Raw genomic sequence first — 22,528 nt, forward strand, 5'->3', positions numbered from 1 at the left:
CCCTTTTCCTTGAATTACTCAGAGGGCTAATTCCCAGTTTCCCAGAGCACCCACTTGTTATTTCACTTATTTCATGGTGGCATTAGTGTCCGTTTATCTGTCCCTAGAATACAGGTTATGTGAGGAAAGAGCTCTCTCTCATCTTTGTATATCCAGCATTATGACCAGGGCAAAAAAATCCATTACACATATCAGAATCATCTGGGAGGATTTTAAAAATTACCCAAATGCCTACAGAAGCAGAATCTTACAAATCTGTATTTTTAAAAATCCTCACATCATAGCCGAATCATTGCCCAATGTCTTGCACAGAGCTGGTATTTAACCAATATTTCTTGACTGTCTGATCAATGACTTAGCATTGGGAACATCTCTGCCTACCCCTCAGCTTGCTTCTCCAGTTTTGTGTTTTCTCTGCTTTTGATTGCAGTTTCCATTTCCTTTAACTTGGAAGTACTTGCACAACAATTAAAGAGCAGTCATCACTGTTAAAATCAAATTTTTGTTAGGTGATTTTAAGTATTGACCTAATCTCTGGCGTCTGAAGGTTAATATACAGTTTCAAATACCCAGCAGTAACCTCAAATCAGGTTACCTGTGAAACCTGAAGTGTCTAACTCAGTTCCTAAAGTATCTTACTCACTTACAATATGGTCGTGACTAATCATAGAATAGTCAGTCACCTTTATTATCCTCTAAGGTCGGCTGTGAGATTTTAAACCGACTCACCTGCCTCAGCCAAGTCAGCTCAAAGCGCCCCGGGGGCCGCAGGGAGGGCGTGGCTGGAGCTGGTACCTGGGATAACGTCCCGGGTGCCCCAGTGGGGTAAAAATGAGGAAGTCCCCGGGGCGGGCACAAACTGTAGCCATAGGCGAGAAATCGAAACTCAGCTGTTGAAACCACTGCCCTGATTTTTGGACCTTCGCTAAGCAACCCAGCCCGCAACCCGCTGCAGCCGCGGCGCCTGGGGCCCAGCGCTCTCTAAACCATGTACAGTCGCAGTACGCTGCTGGGCTCGGGGCTCGGCTCCTCCTCCGCCTCCCGCCCGGCCCGGGACCCTTCTGGGCAGCGTCGTGAGCTGGACCCGCTGCAAAGCCCGGGGCAAAGTTTGGAGAAGACTTCCGAGAGCCCTTCGCGGGAGGGACTGGAGCACGCGGGCCAGAGACTGTAAGTGTTTCACAGCAGGTCTTGGAGAAAGGGGGGCCGGGGAAGGGCAGGATCCTAGACCCCCTAACATACTGACTGACACCTTCTAGATCATTAGAACCACATTAGCCTAAACAAAAACACACATAAATTGAATGTGCCAGTCTGCGGTTCTTTACATACTTACCTAAGTCCCCATTTCTTTCAAGACCACTAGTCTCCTGATTCTGGTGACTGGCTGCAGGATTGAAAGACGTGGGTGTGGAGAGATTGCCTTGGCTTCTTACTAATTTTCCAGGTATCTTCTGAACTCATACTCTACCAAGGATGAAAAAAAAATTTCCTTCCTGTATTAAAATTTGGTGCCCTAACTGGTATCTCTGCATCAGCTGCAAGGTAAGGATGAAGAGGGCAACTGATGCCTGGGTACATCCAAATGCTGCCTCCCAACGAAGCTCCCAGAGAGACCAGCCACTTAGGATCAGAAGAGTTAGACTGAGAGAGGAGGTGACTGCAGTTTCCTGTCCCTGAGATTAAGTGTTGCTCATTAGGACAGACAAGTATTATTTACTCTCTCTTTTCTTTTTTTAAAGATTTTATTTATTTATTTTCAGAAAGAGGATAAGGGAGGGTGAAAGAGAGGGGAAGAAACGTCAATGTGTGGTTGCCTCTCACGCTTCCCAACTGGGGACCCAGCCTGCAACCCAGGCATGTGCCCTGACTGGGAATTCAACAAATAACCCCTTGCTTCCCAGGCCACGGCTCAATCCACTGAGCCACACCAGCCAGAGCAGTTCTATTTACTCTTGATCTTTGGTTCAGGGACTACAGTTGGTACTTGGGAAACATTTATTATGCAAAATGTCAGCGGTCCTCTCCTTCTGCCCCATGGAATGAGCTTCTGTACCTCAACAGCATCGTTCATAAAGCCATTACTGCTTGTGAATTAGAACTGTCTAAATGGTTTCATTTTCAGTTCCCCTTTTTCATCAACTTCTAGTCACATGAAAGACAAATCCTGGTTGCTAAGGAACAATATATAACCATATGACCAATAAACAGATTTTTCTTTCATCCCTTAAGTTTTGGGAGAATTCATAAGTAGCAATCATTTAATATTATTCAGTTTAGGGTTAACCTTAGTTGAGATGGATAATCTAGGTGATTTCAATTATAAAGTTGCTGCATTTCTCTCCCCCTCAGAATAACCGGTATCATACCATAATAGAAGCTCATTAATTTCAAGTAAATTCTATCTCTATAAGCTTTAGCATTTAATGTATCAGAGGTCATGAACATTTAGTTTCAGGTTGATGATAAACACACCCTACATTCTTTGTTTTCTATTAAAAAGCATCTACTTAGATATAATCATTTATTTGCAAGCTCATATCATCTCATAAACATTAGCAGTTGCATCTGCTTTCTTATTTGATTGTAAATTACCCTAGAATCTTGCTGGACCAAGCTGCTCAGAAAGAGGCAGTTCTTCACTGAATACTATTTTGTGTTTTCTAGGGTTTGCCTATAGACCATTAGAGAGTACATGGGAGATATCAGTTCTCTCTCACAGAACTCTCTTACTTATTTGCTTTCATGTGAATTAATTGCTATAAGGAGAGCCTCATATAAGATATATGAGGTCTGTCCGGAAAAAATCCAGCCATTGTTAATATGATGAGAATGGTTTACGTGACATTGATGTAACCTGGTGACCAAGGAGAGTGGACTAGAATTGGAATACATGAACAATGACAACTTCACTGTACCAGTCAGTAGGGGCAATAAACACCACTGAGTGAGCATGTGTACTGTGTGGCTATTGCATTCAAAATGACTGAGCAAGTAGAGCAACAAATCTGCATCAAATTTTGCATTAAGCTTGATCCTTCCTCCATGGAAACTATTCGGTTGATTCAGAAGGCTGTAGCTACTGGTACCTGGTGATCGACAATTTCATCACCACAATGCACCAGCTCGTGCATTATGTCTTGTGCAGAGTGTTTTGGTGAAACATCAAGTCACCCAGGTGACTCAGCCCTGCTACAGCCCAGATTTGGTACCCTGCAACTTCTGGCTTTTCCCAAAACTAAAGTCACCTTTGAAAGGGAAAAGATTTCAGACCATCAATTAGATTCAGGAAAATACCACAGGGCAGCTGATGGCTATTGAGAGAACGTGTGAGGTCCCAAGGTGCCTACTTTGAAGACGACTGAGGTGTCATTGTCCTATGTACAATGTTTCTTGTATCTTGTGTCTTCTTCAATAAATAAATGTCTCTATTTTTCATAGTACATGACTAAATACCTTCTGGAGAGACCTCATTTTCCATTTTAGGTGTTTAACATCAAGAATCTATTGGCCCACTCTAAATTCTTCTTATATCTGCATTAAGTCACTTTTATCACTACTGTTTTTTTCTCATGTCTCCTATAATGGAAGTGGGAAACCAAGAAAAATGGTTGAATGGAAAGTAGCATCTCAGTAAAATCAACAACAAAAAGTTAATTAAGCTTTGAATTATTATTATTATTGATAGAAATTGGAAGCATTTTCTAATGGAAAATTAAGAAAAAGGAGGGATAAAATTAAGTGCTTAACAGTCAGGCCTAATTTGTTCACTTTTAATATGAACTTAATTATATGATAAAGGGTTGGAATTTGACCTTGTTTTGTGTGCATTCTTCCATGTATTCATTAGGAAGGCCTCAGCGTGGGCTCAGGAGCATCGCCTTTGATGCCAGGCAGATTTGGGTTCAAGTTCTGATTGTGCCATTACTTGTTCTCTGAACTTCAGCAAGGTGCTTAGCTACTTTATGCCTCAGTTTGTCACTACTTAAAATGAGTTAATACCAACCTCTCAGCGTTTGCTTTCTATGTTCATGTATAAAGCAAATAAATATCAAGTAAAATATTATGTGCCAATGGCCTTAAATTCATTGAACATATGCTTATTGACCAAGTATTGTGGTGTCACCCTAAAGTGGAATGTTTGTGCCTTGTGAAAACATACTTATTTAAAACACCTACTTACATATAGATATAAAGACATTTTAAGATAGTCTCTTAAAATGACTTCTGACGATCATTACCTAATAGACTCCAAGGCAAAGCTGAGTTCTTGATTATATTTGGATTTAAATAATTATAAGTATTTACTAGTTCATATTGGGTTTCCAAATTATTTTTAGTTGATGGTTTTTATCCTTAAATTTCATAAGCTGTCTACACAGACTTAAAGAGAAAAAAGCTCCCACAAACTTCTAATCCAAAATAATCTTTTGCCCTTTCTTTCAATATTTTTTCTTGTTTGTATACACCTTAGTTATTCATATCTCAATAATTTAGACTAAGGCATGGGTTTTTCTGGAAGGGATTTTTTTACCTTGCTTTATACCATTCCTGGAAATAGGCTTTTGCCTGTGATCATGACATTGGCAGGGTATTCAGATACTTGTCTCTAACCATACCTGGATCCTTTTGGTGTTGTTTGGAGGAAATCAAAAGACATTATGAAAATGAACCCACAGTGTGGAATTTTACTAAACAGTTACCTTTAACATAATGTGCATACAAATTCAGTTTACCTTCATGTATTTGTAGCCTACTTTATCCTGAGAACTGCAGAGACTTAAAGATGAACAGTAGTAATAGCAAACACATGTTGTGCTTGGTATGTGAAAGTACATGACATATATTTACTCTTTCAATCCTCACAACAACCCTATAGTAAGAGAGGATCTCTAGCTCTGAATATTTAATTTAAAATATAGGGACAAAAACTACTCAACAAAAGTCAAGCCAGTATGAGGCTTACAGTGTAATTGATGGGGCAGACAGTTATCAGATAACTATATGAATAACTCTTTATATGTGTTGTAAAGGAAATCTGGGACCAGAGCTAGTCCTAGGAGCAGAAAGGCCATCCTAAGAGGTGATGTTTCAGTTGCAAGTCCACAAGATAATTAGGAGTTGTGTGTTTTTTTCCTCACAAATATGTCATTCCAACACCAAGTAACTACAATTCAATTCTAACTCTAGGTATTCAGAGTTAGCACAGGCTCACAAGTTAAGGGTTTACTTCCCTAAGTCTGTTCCCACTTCAGGAGCAAGCCACAAGTGGGGTCCCCAGGCTACTCCCACTTCTGCCTAGCTGATGACAGATTTGGGATTTCCATGACTTCTCTCTACCCCTAGATTCAGTAATTCACTAGAATGAATTGAAGAACTCACAGAAGCCACTGTGCTTATGATTACAGTTTTATTATAATATATATATATAACTCAGAACAGTCAAATGAGAGAGGGCCATAGGGCAAAATATAGGGGGGATGTTGTACAGCTCTCTAGAAGGGTCACTTTCCCAGCACCTTGATGCGCCCACCAATTTGTAGGTTCCTCAAACCTCATTGTTAAATATTTTTTTAAAAAAAGAAATATTTTTATTTTTAACAGTTTATTATAATGGAAATGGAAAAAAATTTATAAAGAATTTTTATTCAGGCTCTACTGCATAGGCATAACTGACTTCACTGCTGGCCAGTGGTGATTGATTACAAAGCCCCAGAGATAAGGGGTGGAGTGGACCTCAAAGTTCTAACCCTCTAATCACATGGTTGGTTTTTGTGGCAAACAGCTCCCATCCTGAAGCTTCCTAGAGACCCCCACCCGGAGTCATCTGTTACATTAGCATATAATCCAGGCTTTTATTACTTGGAATTCCAATGATTTTAAGATCTCTGTGCCAGGAACCAGGAGCAAAGACTAAATATTTATTTATTTTTAATTATACCACAGGAGTTTAAGTAGCTTCTCTGGCAACCAGGGAAGCTGGCTATTCAGGTCTCCTTCAGAAGAACTTAACTGTGTAGGGCATAGTCAATTGAAGACCTCAGCTGTCACTGTAGGATCCATGACTTTGCTTTGAAGGCATACTTCTCCTACACTCTTCCCAGCCAGTGTCTGAGCAGTCCATGCTGCTAATGCCAGCCCATTCCTGCCCACATGAAACTCCTCTGTTGGTCAGCATTTTCCATGAAACTCCCCATTGACCTATCCAAGACTTGCTCAGAACTGCACAGTAGCAGTCTGAAGCTCTTCCTCCTCAATCTCTGTATCCTCTCTCCTTTCATACATATTAGGCCTGCTCAAGTTCTCAAGGCTTTCCCTACCTACTTCTGCCTATTTCCCTTTTATCCTTTACAGGCATTCTCCCAGTAAATCTCTTCCATGTCTAATCCCATCTTGATGCATCTTCACATCTGTTCTTGGAGAACCCAAACTGACACAGTCTTTAAGATGCACCATGCCCCTCACCACAACAGCTTAGACACTATGTCTGCTGGAGTGTTCAATGTGGTGCTGGGGAAACCCACCCTTTGTCTCACTTCCTCCCTTGGGGCTCAGGAGACATTTCCTAGCTTTCTTACTCTCATTTCAACACTCTCTACAGCTCGTTATGCTACAGGAAAGGAAATAACCCTGGTAACTAATTATTTTCCTTCCCTTCATCCTCAAATTCTTAAAGAGTGAAGGGAGACTAAAGGTGTTACTGGACAGGGGCCTGGTTCTGAGCAGATCTGCCCAGGGCCAGCCGGTAGTGTATGGGTTCTTGACTTTGTGTAGGAAAGATGTCACAACACGAGTCCAGGTGACTATCATGGTATGTTTATTGAAGCTGGGGACCATGAAACAAGGAAGGGCCTAGGGTAAAAGAATCCCTAGACTGGGCTGTGTTAACTCACTCACTGGGAAGTCAGAGGAAAGGGGGCCTTGGGGACAGGTTCAGGGGATTAGCCTGGGACGAGCAGCTGCTGCCCATTGCTGCCCTAGTTGCAAGTCTTATGGGGACCCTTAGAGTTTAGGAGACATGTGCCTGTGGGGGAAGAAGAGAGGAAAGAAGAGGAGGAAGGGAATAGCACAGGCTGCTCCCCAGAGGGAGAGCGTGAACTGGGTCCTTAGTCTTAGGACTTTTATCCCTCTCTTGCAGGTGGGAATCATAGGGGAGGTCTCAGGGGAGGGTTTCAGTAGAATATTCATCAGTTTTCCAGGTGTGCTCTTTCAGGGTCATGGTCTCTATACTGACTGGTCAGTGCCAGAGCAGGGGGTCATTACTTGTTGCAGCTGGTCTGGCACCACCCATCTGGTTTTGCTGCTTTTGGGGGCCTGGGGCTTAGGTACAACCGAGGCCTAGAAGTTATCTCTAAGGAGGTGACCTTCTATATTTGGTTGTAAATTTCTCAGTTTGTTCAACTATTTGTCTCAGTTTCTTCATTCCACTTATCCTAGCTTACTGGCTTGTCTCAAAGGATGGCTTAGTAAAACCACTTAATGGCCAATCTGTGGTTTCTCTCTCTTTTCCCCTTAAATAGCACTGTGGTATCTTAGTATTAAACATTTTGTAAATATAAATTGGGATAGAAGGTAGGATTTATAATAACATAGCGATTAAGTTATGGTATTAGTCCAGTTTTTATAAACATAACTACTTAATAATTGATGTGTATATCCTTAACCCTAAAGTATAATTTTTTATGTCTGAGATAGGTGATCAAAAACAACTCATTCTTGACTTGCCTTGTTTGAATCCAAACTAACTACATAAATAGTCTTAAACAGAATGCAAGTTTCTGTAAACTTATGAGAGCCAATAAGAACTGCTTTTACTATTTACTATTTCTTCTTCACTGCAATGCTTCAGATTTCTCTTCTGTTTCTTATGTGACTGTGAGAACATAAGCTTTGCCTATAGATGCCAAATGGCATGAAAGCATCAGGCTATTACTCCTCCCTGGACACGGAACACTGAATGATGCCAAATGTCCCGTTAGTGCTATGAAATCATACTACACAGGGAGAGAATAACCTGTGATTGACTCTGATGAGTACTCTTCCTGATGGCACAATAGCAATGGCTGTTCATTAGGGGACTATTTAACCCAGTCTCCAGGCAAGACTGATAAGCACTCAGGAAGTTGTAAAAATAACATGTAGTATTTAACAGATACTATTTAATGAATTTCTAACTTTATGATAATAATATGGCTTACTGTGCTGGGTAGGTGCCTCAAAGAGTACCAGTTTCCACTACCAAACTAATCAGTAGAGCTCTCCCTAGTTGACTTATTTTTGAAATGGAAATTTGATGAAGCATTGCAATACTATAGTAGTATTAAGTGAATTAGTTGTGACCTGTAATAGTTAAACTGAGAGACTAAAAACAAAATAACAATCAATAATGAGAACTTTTATGCCTGGAACTCAGCTATGTGCTAGACCTTGTGCTAAGCCTGTTACATACTTTGCTAAATTTTCTCTTCATAATAAAGATATTGTTACTTTTTAGGTAAAGCAACTGAGTCTTGAGAGATTAAATGATTTCCCCAGCTCTCAGAACCAGCACTCAAAACAGAGTCTATCCACCACAGCCTGGGTCCTGAACATGGTGTAGAGCTGGAGGAAGAAGTGACATGCAGCTAGCTAATTTCCTGTCAGTTGTCATATTTTCACATCAGGAAAATAGAACTTCTATAGGCTAGTGGTGCTAAAAACACAGTAATGTGACATTTGTTTACAGCTTTAAAATTATTTGGGTAGATAAGAAGTTTGTAAGAGCCAAGTTTCTTTGGGAATCCTTGCTATATGTGCTACACTCCTGACATTTTCTCTTCTTATTCATTAAAAATAAATTTTCCATTAGTGGGTTACCACCTACAGTTTGAAAATCACAGTTCTATGCATGGCAGAAGGGATTACTGGAGTGAATGGAAAGAGAAGACATTTTGGTTTGATTAGATCAAATTTACCTTCCTGTTTATGCAGGAGGGTAGAAATTATGGTCCTGCTTAGAATGAATTTCCCTCTTCTTCTCTAGATTCCACTCCTCAGTATGATATGAATTTGCAGCCTGCCAAGTCTTGGGGAGTAATCATTTTTTTGTTCAAATACAATATCATAAAAAATGAGTGGGCATTTCTCAAAAAGCCTTTGACAGCTGAAACAGTGAAACAGTAAATCAACAGGGTGATGAAAGCTCCAAAACACATAATACCTATAATAATCAGTAGATGCATAGGAGAAATGAGGAAAAAAAAGAAACTTAGTTCAATTACACAATGAGGTTACTTACTTCAAAGTCAGTACAGTGCTGTAAAGCTATACATATTGTTAAGGTTAATTGCATCTATTCAGAATGTTTTTGAATCTGAAACAAACGCTTACCAGGAAAAATATCAAAGGGAAAAGACTGCATTTGAAGGTTCTCTTCTATATCAGAGGATCAATCGCTGATGGTTCCTTTGTTCTGTAATGTTTGTAATTCTCCCCCCAAATATGAACACTTAAAAGGCCATCCATTAAAGTCTTGTAGAAAAACTGAAGACTTTTGCCATAATTAAAACTCAAGGGCTAGTATTGCCCAGTGATTGTTTTACTATGGAACAGCTGACAGTGGAAATCCTGTGCTACCTGATCTTGTAAGAAAATGTGAGGTCCCAAGTCTTTACTTAACATATTTTCTCACTTAAAAATCTTTGGAATATTTTTTATGCTTGTGGAAGTGAAGTCATACCTGCTTGCTATAAATACTCAAACACTGCAAAAATAATACAGAGAAAGTCCCCTGTAAATTCCAGTCCTTAGAAAGAAACACTTCAAGCAGTTTGATATAAAGACTTTTTTTTTTTAATATGTAGGTTGTGCTCTTAGACTCTATGCCAAGTAGGAAGTCTTTAGGGCCATTATACCCTTTGATTTCTACTGCCAATAGAAGGTGACAGGTAGGAGATATGTGCTCTTTCTAATCTTTATTTTAAAATGTGACTGCCCTCTATCATATAGGCAGATACCGTTTTTCACATTGGATTATTATTTATTTGCACAAGGAGACAACTCTAATTCTAACAAGGGAATCTTGGATAACATCTACTATGTGGTACTCTTTCCAAAAATGTTTAACCTAAATAATTGTGAGGAAAATCATCATTTCTCAAATTCCGATTGTGAGGCATTCTATAAATTCTGTAAGACAACTTGCCTGGTGTATTAATCAGGGATCTTCAGTGGAATGGAAATATATATACATACACACACACACACAAACACGTATACACACACCATATATATATATGACTCATATATATGATATATGGTATGTGTGTGTATATATATGTATATATATATGTGTATATATATATGAATTTATTGTAAGGGGTTGGCTGTCATGATTGTGGAGGCTGGGAAGTCCCCTAATCTGCCATCTGCAAGCTGAAGACCCAGGAAGGTGGGTGGTGTAGTTTGAAGGCCTGAAATCCAGAGAACCGATGGTGTAGATTCCACTCCAAATCTCAGGGCCTAAGAATCTGGAGCACTGAGGGCAGGTGAAGATACTGTTTCATCTCAACAGTCAGGCAGAGTGGTTGTAACTTTTCTTGGCCTTTGTTTTCCCATATATGAAGGTCCTCAGTGGATCGGTTGATGCCCATGTACATTGGAGAGGGGCACCTGCTTTACTCAGTTTATTGATTCAAATGGTACTATCTTCCAGATACCCACAGACACATCCAGAATTAATGTTTAACCATATATCTGGGCATCCAGTGGCCCAGTTAAGTTGACACAAAATTAATCATCATACCTGGACTCTTCAGAAATGTCATTCATGAAAGAAAGAAAATCAAGGAATTGGTTAGATTATAGGAGTCTAAAGAGACTGGTCAAGCCATTAGAAGGTATGATCCATTATTGGATCCAGGATGAGGTAGGGGTAGGGAAGAATATAGAAAAATGGGAGTAAGTTAGAAATTGAAATAAAGATTGAATGTTAGACAATATTTTATTAATATTAAATTCCTTGGAAGTGATACTGTTATTGAGTTTAGTAGAAGAATGCCTTTGTTCCCAGGAGACACATGCTGAAGTGTTTCTGGGTGATGTTCCATGACTCTGCAGCTTACTTTCATGTGATTCAGACAAAGTAAAGAAGAGGAGAGAGAAAAAGCAAGTGACAAAACATTAACTATTGGTAGCTTTAGGTAAACAGTGTATGGGTTTTCATTTTATACAATATTTTAATTTTACTCATGAGTTTACAATTTAAGATAAAAATTTAGGGAAACCTAATTTAGATAATTCTAAAACTCATGGTACCACTCCCTTTTTTCCCCCATTATTCTTTTGGAACGTGGAAGAGTTAAAAGAAGGCTTGTCATGGAGCTGTGTATTTGAAATTTGTGCAGTTGACCTCGGCTCAGAGCCATGCTATTTTTATAGGGGAAAACTACTTAGTAATCTTTAATGACATATTATTTATCAATACCATTTTGTTCCAGTGGTTTTATTACTCCTGCGATATAGAACAAATAAAAGAATCAGGAATCAGGATGTAGATGTGAAAGGGAAGAGCCAGAACCAGGGATGTAACACAATAATCTGAAAAACTAAATTACATATATTGTGAAAGAAAATGCAGCAAAGAATTTAGTCATGGCCTGAAAAAGGACATGTACTAGTGATTCAGGGCTAGGTTCTATTGCTGTATGGATGATAGAAGTCTATAATATTATATCTGTTATATATAATTATTATAAGTACATACAATAAAATAGATATCTTCAAATATGTGTCTTAATAGATGGCCTTATTTATCTGCTTATATCCTATAAAATAAGTTTATAGGTAGGTAGTCTAGGGCTGATGTAGTACAAAAAGCAGGGAAACAGAACACTTATTTCCAAGCATTGTTCTAGTTTAAGAATTGAGGAATGTTAAGCGTAAGAGCAGAAATTAATTATATGATCAAATTGTCCCTGGATTTTGGAAATGCAAATGGGATATCTAAAGAAGTAAATTTAAATGTTGTCCACATTCCTGTTCAGAGTACTGATTTTAGAAAACTATTAAAGTTTTCTTCTGGATATTGTTCTGTGCAAAGCTTTATGTTTTACAATTTGTATATCCTGCATGGTTGTTTATAATAGTGAACAATTGAAACATGACAAAGTGATGGACAATTAACCTGGACAATTATGATGCATCTATGTCACGAAATATTACAAAGCCATTTAATATTAAGCTTGTTACATGTATAATCAGGCAAATAACTTATACATGAAAGCAGGATATAAAATTGAACTTAAGGTATAATTGCAACTGTGTAATAATATGTACAGAATATAGAGTGGGCTGAAATATACCCAAATAAAATTATAGTTGTGATCTCTGAGAGGTGAGATTTTGAGTGACTTTTAAATGTTTAAAAAATAATTTTATGCATTTTTCTATGAGAATGTTTCTTTTAAAATTGGAAGCAAACAATTAGTATCATTTTAAAATGTCCTGTGTAGAAATATTCTGTGCATATAATTTCCTATGTCTTGCACTTCTGATTTTTTCCTTTAAGTTACATATAACCTTGAGGAGCATTGCTTAAGACATGTGGACATAATTAGATCATAGTCTATTAATAATAATAAAAAAGAAAATGTATAGCCCAGGTTTTTATGCAAATGCCAGTTTCCTTATTTTTTAGCCTTTCTTAAAAAAAGAATGTTAATCCTAAATATTCTGTTGTTGGAAAAGACAGTCTTCCTTGGGATTCCTTCCCTCCTATGTAACTTACTGGGTGTGTCAAGACTGACTACTTGACTGTTCTTTAACCTGGACAATTTCTCTGGGTTGTTACATAGCTGGGAACTTAGGAGGATAAGGTACCCTCTCCCCCAGGACAAAGACCAGTCTTGCTTACTACCCACCATAAAAAGGGTAGATCTCCCCAACTCCGTGTTCCTCAGCTGCGATGCAGCCATGATGTGCAATGTTGCCCCATAAGACTTGATGCCAGAGAGAACAGATGTAAATATGCTGAAGCACATGCTGCCTGCTATGCCATGGATAATGAAGTCCTTTGTTTCTGACCCAGAGTCTTATGATTTCTGTTAGCATGCATGAAAGAGGCTAAGTTCAGTTTGTTGGCGCAAGATTAGTTTGCAAGTAAGGTCGAACCAAATCCCAGACATATATCTCTATATTCTGAAAGTGTGAATTTCTTGTAGTTATTTTTACTGAGGAAGCAAGTTAATGCATTTTGCAAGTATATCTATTAGTCAGACTCCATCTCTACTTCCATCTTTGGCTTTTGATGTGTTAAAGATGATGAATCTCTATAATATTGTATTTCATATATATTCTTTGTTTCTTCAGAGCGAGTCCTTCTTGCTTTCTCTTTTCATAGCTTTTTTCATTTGTGTGCGTGTGTGTGTGTGTGTGTGTGTGTTAAGTGAAGAAATTTGATATTGTTCAGGTCCACCCTGTAAAGTTGTGCAAGTTGGTAACTGCATAAACTTGTCTGGCTAAGTTGGTAATTTGGATCTGAAATACAGTTGACCCTTAAACAAAATAGGGTTAGGGGCCCTGACCCCCCAAACAGACAAAAATCCACAGATAACTTTTTACTCTATAGTTGGCTCTGTGCATTCACAGATTCAACCAGTCATGGATCAAAAACAGTATTTTTGTCTTTCTTCTGACACAGAGATGGTATTTGACCCAGCAGGATAAGTCCTAAGAAGTGTGTTTGCTGGGTCATATGAGCAGCATCTCAGACATGTCAAAAAGATGCTTTGATGTTTAAAAGATGTTTAAAATAATGAGAGAAAAAGCTCAAGAGAAGTGTTTTGGAGAAGTTTGAGATTTTACCAGATGTTGCAAGGAGTCCGAAATCCTTATGGTAGTAAAATGCCAGAAATAAATTCTGCATTGAAAGAATTGCTAACAGCTTACTGTAATGATCCACCTTTTATGATGAATGCAAAATGGAAGGAAAATACTGGAAGGAAAGGGAAGAATTCAGAAAAACTGGAATTCCTGCCATGAAAAGGCTACAGAAGCTTCCAACAAGCATGTAGGCAAATATCCAAATGGTACTCAGTAACTATTCATGGAAATGACAGTTACCTAAATAATAGACTCAAGGAAGGGTATTTGCTTTATTGTAAATTATGGGAATATTAATTTTATCTGAAATATAGATTTTTTTAATTAAAAAAACAGTATTTTGAATTAGAGTTGAGAATCCATGCTTGGCAATGTGAAAATATTAGTAGTTGGTTGAATCTATGGATGCAAAGGGCTAGCCGTTTTTATTGGGGAAAAAAAATCCAACATAAGTGGACCTGCACAATTCAAACCCATGTTGTTCAAAGCTCAGCTGTATATATCAAATCATTTGTCCTAGTGTGGAGTTACCTCCACCTGAAAAAAGAATCATCTTTTTCTCACTTGCATGTTTACCATGTCTCACTAAGCTATGGCCCTGCATGGGAATCCTGATATGGGGGAGTGTGTGTGCATGTGTTCTTCCTTCTAGTTTTTATAAGGCATCTCATGAACAAAGGCTCTGATGATCTCTTGTTTATCTTTTTCCTCTGGGCATCTGTTCAGTCCTCTGGGCATCTATTCAGCCCTCTAACAGAAGCTGTGAGTTATGGAACTAACCAGCTTCACATCAATTAGCCTCTTGGGTATGCAGACAATGTTTTGGGCACTGCACATTCTGAAACCAAAGTGAATTCACAAACCCTTCCACATGGGAGATAATGAAGGTCACCTGGCAAAAAACAATATGGAAAGCCTTATCTAGAAAATAAATCTCTATCCAGTGCCTTTGATTAACCAAAAATTTTTCTTTTTTACAATATCACCCACGGATAAGATTTTTTTAAACTATGAAAATCTCAAAACAATTTTTATAGGACAGTAGACTATGTCTACTATTCTGCTTGAAATTATATTTGTAATATAATCTTTTACCCTTTTATAATTTTTGCTCTTTACTGTGTTTTTTTTTTCAGTCAACCAGTGTTGTTCTTAATTAGAATTGAAATTACATCCACAGTTTGTACACACCAGAGGATATATTTATATAATACTTTAAGCCAGCCAAGATATTTTTCATAACTTCAACATAACATTTATTCATAGAGTGCTTATTGATGAGGTTTTATAAAAAAACTGTGCAAGAATGTATGCAAGAGAAACCGTTGTGTAGCTCAGGAGAGATGTTACAAAGAAAATATTTCTTGAATATATTTATTTATTTTTTTATGGTTCAGGAAAACATTTTTCTTTTTGTGTTCTTCTTTCACATGTTCTTCTTTAGTATATCTCTGATATGTGCTGTTGGAAAGTGAAAACAATCTTACAAAGTGAGATATTTCATTAAATTTCAATGAGGTGATTAAGGAAATTCATTTTCAAAGATATATATTTATTTCCGTAGCTGGAATGTTGCTTAATCAGGAAATGACCGGAATACTAAATACTCAAAGGCAGGCTGCGCTTGTGTGGATGAGATGCCCTGAGCCAGGCTGCCGAAGGGGATGACAGGGCAGCTCAGACGGTGGAGGCCCTTGCTGTGGGTGGGAACTAATTGGCTGAAAACATGAATAAATTATATTTGTTATTCATGTCAAGGAAAAACTAAGAGAAAAGGGACTAATATTTTTATTTTCAAAGGTATTTTGCTCTGCCATATGATATAAAAAATAAAAAGCAATTCCTTAGACTTAAATTCTTCCTGTAGCAAGTAAGAGGAAAGTAGAAGCTAAATTCCTGGGCAGTGCTTTCTTCTCAGTATTATAATTTATATTTGGCATTCTCAGCCAATAAAATATTACTAAGAGGGTTGCTAAGAAATTCTCCAGGAGGGGAGAAGACAAGGGTGGCGGTGGAAGAGGGTATGGGGGGAGCAACGATCATGGAAAAATATACAATAAAAAAAATCTTGAACATATAACATTTATAACTGGGACCACTGTCCTTGAGCCTGGGGTTATATTTAAGTGCTTTCAGTTAAAAACCTCTGATTTCAGGGCTAGGCAATTTTTTCCCCTCTTTTCATGGCCCTGCACTGTGCCTGGGTACCTGCAGCCTGTACACATTAACTGTAGGTTGACCGCAGCAGCACTATTCCCAAAACTAAAGATTCCAGTATGATGTTATCAGACTTTAACTTAATCAGATTAGATATTGTAGGATGAAACCTTTTACAAACATCTTGCAAAATTTTTATAAGTGGGACTCATGGAGCTTCGAAAATGCTCAACAAAGCTGCTCTTATCAAAGTCCTAGCAAAAAACACTTTAACCATTCTTAGACCCAATCTTTAAAGATTCAACTTACGATTCTTCTCTGAAGTGTTCTACCCCTCTGTGGTCTCTAGCTCCTCCAGCCTGGGTCTCTCACTACTTCTTTCATCTTACTTGGGCTCTTGTTTGGGTCTCCTAGCAACGTTCTCTTGTGGTTTCATGGATTGTTCCTAACTAAAGCATAAAATGTTAAAGTGGTTGTTGTCTGTTTTTGGTATTGTCCCCAACACAACAAGTCCATATAGGTGCTCAGTTAAATTAAGTACATCACTATTTGAAGTCTATCAGGAGGCTGAAGTTCAGGACAGTCATATTTTGTGCTTTCTACATTGAGCTGAAAAGTTAGCTGCAGATGCCCAACTGGTCTAAGTCAAAAGTCCTGGGTTTGCATCTCAGCACTGTTGCTCAATTAACCTCATGATTTTGGCATATGTGTCTTTACCAAAGTTTTTATTAATCGTAAGTTCCCTTTTAGTCCAGATGTCCGAAGTCAGTTTGATTGGCCTATAGTAGCAGTTCTCAAAGTGTGGTCCCCAGATCAAGAACACCAGCATTACCTGGAACTGTTAGAAATGCAAGTTATCAGTCCCTAACCCAGACCTACTGAATCAGAAACTGTGCACTTTAACAAAACTTCCAGGTGATTCTGCTGTGCCCTAAGGTTTAAGAATGATTGATCTGCACCGCAGTCAAATCGCTGTTATAGTGAGAAGCTCCATACCACAGTCTTAGTGAACATTGTGGATTGTGTAGTCATTTCTTGGTTGGCACTTAAATCCATTATCTCATGTTTCATCTTTAAGGCTCTGCAGAATGGCTCACTATTGTATCATATTCATGTTTGCAAAGCCCTGTCCACAAAATTGTAGCTCTCAAGTTCCTGTAAGTGTTGGCAATTGAGGAATGGAAAATCTTTCTTAGGTTGAACAAAGAATATGCAATGGACTAGGGATTAATTTCCAGCAGCAGCCTCCTAATTTTGTATTCATAACCTGCGTGTACGCTAGGCTACACATGCAACGTCTGCTGATATACATTAGGTAATTGGGCATCCAGCAGCCCCATTTGTATGCAAAGGTAGTTGCATACCTCCCATTTACAAGTCAAAAATTAAAGCCCAGTTTGAAGCTGACTGAAGGCTCAGAACACAAAGAGATAAGGAAGAAATGGCTTCTGTTAATCAGTGCTTTTGGCCTCTACTGTTCAATCTTTGCTAATTCGCTTTTTGAAATTGTGTATTCTCTGTTGAACAGAGACTTCTAAGAGTATCTGGCTTTTTTTTTTTTTTTAAGAAAAACTACATTTACAAACTGATTGTGTTTTTCCGTAACATTTCCTCTATCACTGTAAGCACATGCATGCTACAGTCTGTTGCTGTGCTATATTTTTGTTCTGTGAACTATTCATGCTCCTGTGGGACCACATGAATCATTTCAAAGAAGAGCCAGGCGGCACAGACTCACTGACTGGATGTTGGCATCATTTCGTTTCAATTTAGTCCACATTCATCAAGTGGCTACTTTGTACCAGGCACTGTGCCAGGTGCTGGGCCTATAGAGATCAATCAAGCACAGTTTCTGCCCTCAAAACTTCACTATATTTTAACAGCTTCTTGATAACTAGAGTTGAATATTTTTGCATAAATAAAATTTTCCCTGATAACCCCATGAATTGAAGTGACTCCTTACTTCTTAGAGCTCCTAGTCATTCTCAACTAGTATCCCAAGGAGAATGAGGGACCCATGCCTAGAAGAGTCAAGCTCAAAAGCACAAGATGGTGGCCAACTGGCCACTCAGATGGGTCATCAAGAAGAGATGGCTACACTAATTCAAAAGAATGTAAGCACCCCTATGTTCACTGCAGCATTATTTTCAATAGCCAAGATTTTGAAGCAGCTCAGGTGTCCATCAGTAGATCAGTAGATTAAAAAGCTCTGATACATTTACACAATAGAAAAAGGAGGAAATCTTACCTTTTGCGACAGCATGGATGAACCTGAATAGTGTTATGCTAAGTGAAATAAGCCAGTCAGAGAAAGACAAATATATATAAATTTACTTGTATGTGGAAGCTAATGAACAAAACAAAGTAAAAAACAAAATAAACACAGATTCATAGATACAGAAAACAGATTGACAGCATTCAGAGGGGAGGCTGGATAAAAAAGGCAAAAGGATTAAGCAAAACAAAACAAAACAAAAACCCCAAAATAAACCTAAAACAAAAAACAAACCAAAAAGAAATTTAAAAATACCCCCAACCTCATGGACACAGACAACAGTATGGTGATTACCAGAGGGAAAGGGGTGGGGAAGTAGAAGAGGGTTAAAGGAGGATAAATGGTGATGGAAGGAGACTTGACTTGGGGTGGTGAACACACAATAAAATATACAGATGATGTATTGTAGATTTGTATACCCGAGACCTTATAATTTTATTAACCAGTGTCACCTCAATCAACTCAATGAAAAATGTGTAAGAGATGGTTGTATTGCAAATGGCCCATATTCCCAGTTTGTGGAAGCAAAGAACGCATGAACAGACTGAAAGGGACCAGAGGGGAGAGGCAACGGGGATAGGGTAGGAAAGAAGGTGGAGGACCTAGTTAAAGAACAAGTATTAATGATCCAAGGACATGGGCAACAGGGTGGGGACTGACTGTGGGAGCGAGGGTAGGGGAGCAAGAGAAAGCAAAGGGAGGAAATTGGGACACCTGTAATAGAACAACAATAAAAAATTTTTTTAAAAAAGAAAGAATGCCTGAGCGTTTTTTGTACACCCAATACCGGCCACATGAAAGAGAATGCCAATCTAAAGCCATCACAAAGGGACCTTCCTATGAGCACCACCGAGAGCAGCAATGCATCCCTGCAAAGAGAATTTACCAAGAGCCAACGGTGAAGCAGTCACTTGACACTTACCAACTGCTTTGTATTCCCTATTTAGCCAAGTGCATTTGTTTTACTTTCACGATTAGGTGGTAAGCTTCTGGAGAACAGACCTGGTTCTTAATAAGATTGTCTTCCATAGTACCTATTTGATGGTGAAGATAGTAAATACAGTATATTAACAGGAATAATTTCTGGTGGTTTATAGGCATTAGTAATTTTTCATGATAATAAGCAGTTTTTTTTCTTTATTCTAGAGTAGGTGCATACACCTTGATTGCACCAAATGAAAACCGAAGAAATCAGATTCAAAGGAGTATGTATATTTATTTAACATTCAGAAAGCTTCTTATTTTCTTATAGTGTACAATTGGTTTGCTTTGGTCTGAAGTCTTTATATTCTGATTTGAATATACTCACTGGATCTCATTAAGTTTTTTTCTTCATTTAACTTTAGCAGTCTTAATTATACTTTTTAAAATTACTCTTTTGTTAATGCTTCTAAATTAGTTTCTCTATATTAATAGCAGAACTCATAGCTTGATTGTAAATTTCAGATTTCTGTTGGGCTTAACAGATTCATACTTATTGCCAATAGACCCATTTAGTTCCCATAAAGTTGGTCTGACTGCAGATATTTTTATGGGACTATGAATACTTTTGAAATAGAAGAGTTATGTACTTGAAATAATGATGCAATTAGTCTTTTTCTTGATATGTTTTATCTCTTCTTAATAGAATTATTTTTTAAGTTTTTGTGCTCCCATAGTTTTGTAACTATCACAGTCTACTCTCAGCTATTTTTATTTGCATATAGTAGGTAAATACACTTTACATTGTTGATAGGTTCTGCAACTTGAAGTAAAACAATGTATAATGAAACCAATTTTACCATAGGCTACTTGATATATACAAGAGCTAAGTTCCAATGGCATCAACATTGTAATGAAACAACATTATTGGGGGACCTGCTGTCCTTCAATTTTCTTTTCTAGATTATAACCTGTTTGAAGACAGGGACCACACTCGTTTTTATGCTTATACCTAGTGGGTGTATAACATATTTAATTGAATTTGTACAGTAAAATATATGTTGTTATTTAAAGTTACAGCATTATACATTAGAGTTGGAAGGAGAACTAAAATTAATTTAGTTCATGAAGAAGTTATGATGCTTGTTCAAATTAACTTGTGGGACTAGCACCAAGATTCTGTTCTCTCCTTTATTAGATCTTGGTAGCAAATTTAATTTTATGAGTAATGATGGACACAAGGGCACAACAGGAAAGCAATTCTATAAAGAGTCACCACCAGACAGGTATTTCCCTGGTGGTAAAACTAAGTTAGTGCAGAATATGACAAACATTGCTGTGCAGAATCCAACATGTTTTTGCATCTCACAAGCTTTTGATTTAGATATTTCAGTTTTAGTATGGTCTAGATTTTTGAGGCATTTTAGAAGTTATTTTTCTCTAATAATTAAAAAGCATTATAGATGGACATTTGGAACAATCATGTCTAATGGGGAGATTCGGGCCTACGTTAGTACAGCACTAGTATCTCTGGCGCCCCCTGCTGTCACTCAGTGTATATTCGGGGAATAAGCACTGCTGTCTTAAGCGCCAGAAACCAGAACAAGGTTGCCCACCTGCAGTGCGGGGCCCTCAAGCCCTATGGTTGCATTAAGCTTGGGGAACATTTAAAATAAAGAATATGGGCATTAGAATTCCTGGGGATATATATTTACCTATGTGTGAAAAGTTCTTATTGACATGAATATTCTAGTTTTGTACACATTCTCTAGAATGGGAAGAAAAACTAAACTTCTTTATTTTAATAGGAGTTCAGGTTGTTTTCCAGATATGAACCTCCTATAGACAAAGAGTGCCACAGAGGTGGGCCCAGGGTGACTTTGAGGGGTTAGAACTGAATGGTGTTTTCCTTTCCTGGATATCTCATCCACTTATGCTTGCGGAGGGCTAATTGCCCTCTGATGGTTTTTTTAATGCTTTAAAGGGACCAGTTTCCTTTTAGTATTCTAATAATTGATGATTTTGTATTTCTCACTTGGTATAGTTGCTGAGAAAGAGCTAGAGAACCTGGCAAAGTGGAAGGAGCAACAGAGAGCAAAGCCAGTTCACCTGGTGCCAAGGCGGCTAGGTAAGCATCTGAGTAGGGGAGGACAGGGAGTGCATGATCCTGTCAGCACCTCGCGTGGGTCTGTCTTTGAATGTCTCTTGCAGGTTGTTGGGTCACTGTGCTTCCTCGAATGGAGTGCATTTAAAATGGAAACACTTAAGTATGCAGGTATATTGTTGCTTCTGATTTTCTGCAAGTAACAAAGGTATGATGCCACAGTTATGTGAGAATAAAGTGATGACTTAATTGCCAAATACTTTAGAGTCTCTTCAATGATCAAGTCCGAACAAATCTCACCTGGGGCACTGCATATGCCCTGTCATAGCACTAGTCAGGATGGGAGTAAAAGCTATCACAAGCATAGTAATCATTTCACCCCGTGGTAGGTGTAAAGAGAAACGTCACCTCTGTTGTTTATTTGGCAGATAGAGACCTTTGGGCCTCGGAAGCACATGCTGCCAGTGTGATGAATTGTCTGGGCTGCCTTTGCTTGGTGTTTGAATTTTCCAATGGGGAGGCTCTCTAATGGGAATCATTCAGTCCTTTCTTCCCTTTTCTTTTGTAGCAGCAGCTAAGAACTTAAAGGGCTGGGGACATAGTTTCCACAGATTAGTTAATACAAATGTATCAAGTGTCAAGGGCCTCTTGCTATCCTAATAGTTTTAGAGAAATATATTTTTCCAAGATATAGGTAAAAATAAGTTAATTTGGAAATAATTTAATGGATGAAAGTAATAGTATTATCACCATCCCTCCACTCTTTTTCATGAGAAAGGTTAATCAAGTGTCACCTTTACACTGAACGAGCCAGATTTGAGAGGTACACCAGAAAACACCATTGTCCTGCCTGATTGGCCTCTTCAAATTGGCCCTGTGGGACTAATTTTTTCCCATGATATTTGGATGAAATTCGTTTGTTTTTGTTTGTTTGTTTTTTTGTCTTTCTCAACCAGTAACGTTATTCAGCCAATTGTAGGCATAGAACAGTGTCATTTTAGTAATTAATCTTCAGTTCTAGCTACTGGTCAAAACAGCTACAAATGGAGATTAAAACTTTTCCCACCCTCCAGTCCAGGTCTATTTTGGGTAGAAGGCTGGCAAAGGAAATGGGGGCATAGCGGAATTTTTCACTGATGGCTGCTCTGTTTCCATATACTAACCCCTCCAGGATCAAAGGGAGAAGGGGAGATAAGAGAGATTAATCCCAGTTA

General features: G+C 38.2%; 1 protein-coding gene and 1 pseudogene across 1 annotated transcript in view; both read left to right on the forward strand.

Annotated features, from left to right (window-relative positions):
- The first annotated feature begins 962 nt into the window (after positions 1-962).
- EPSTI1 (epithelial stromal interaction 1) overlaps positions 963-22,528 on the forward strand; it is a 115,148-nt gene continuing 93,582 nt past the window's right edge. Inside the window, exons 1-3 of the mRNA XM_054586378.1 lie at positions 963-1,167; positions 19,436-19,494; positions 21,255-21,338. Coding sequence (XP_054442353.1) covers positions 989-1,167; positions 19,436-19,494; positions 21,255-21,338 — 322 coding nt within the window. The 5' untranslated portion in view covers positions 963-988. The remainder of the gene's footprint in view (positions 1,168-19,435; positions 19,495-21,254; positions 21,339-22,528) is intronic.
- LOC129080884 (COX assembly mitochondrial protein homolog) lies at positions 13,738-14,048 on the forward strand (annotated as a pseudogene).

Source organism: Pteronotus mesoamericanus, unplaced genomic scaffold (genome assembly GCF_021234165.1).
Source record: "Pteronotus mesoamericanus isolate MK-2021 breed Mesoamerican mustached bat unplaced genomic scaffold, CSHL_Meso_final contig_94, whole genome shotgun sequence".
In the NCBI taxonomy this organism is placed as follows: domain Eukaryota; kingdom Metazoa; phylum Chordata; class Mammalia; order Chiroptera; family Mormoopidae; genus Pteronotus; species Pteronotus mesoamericanus.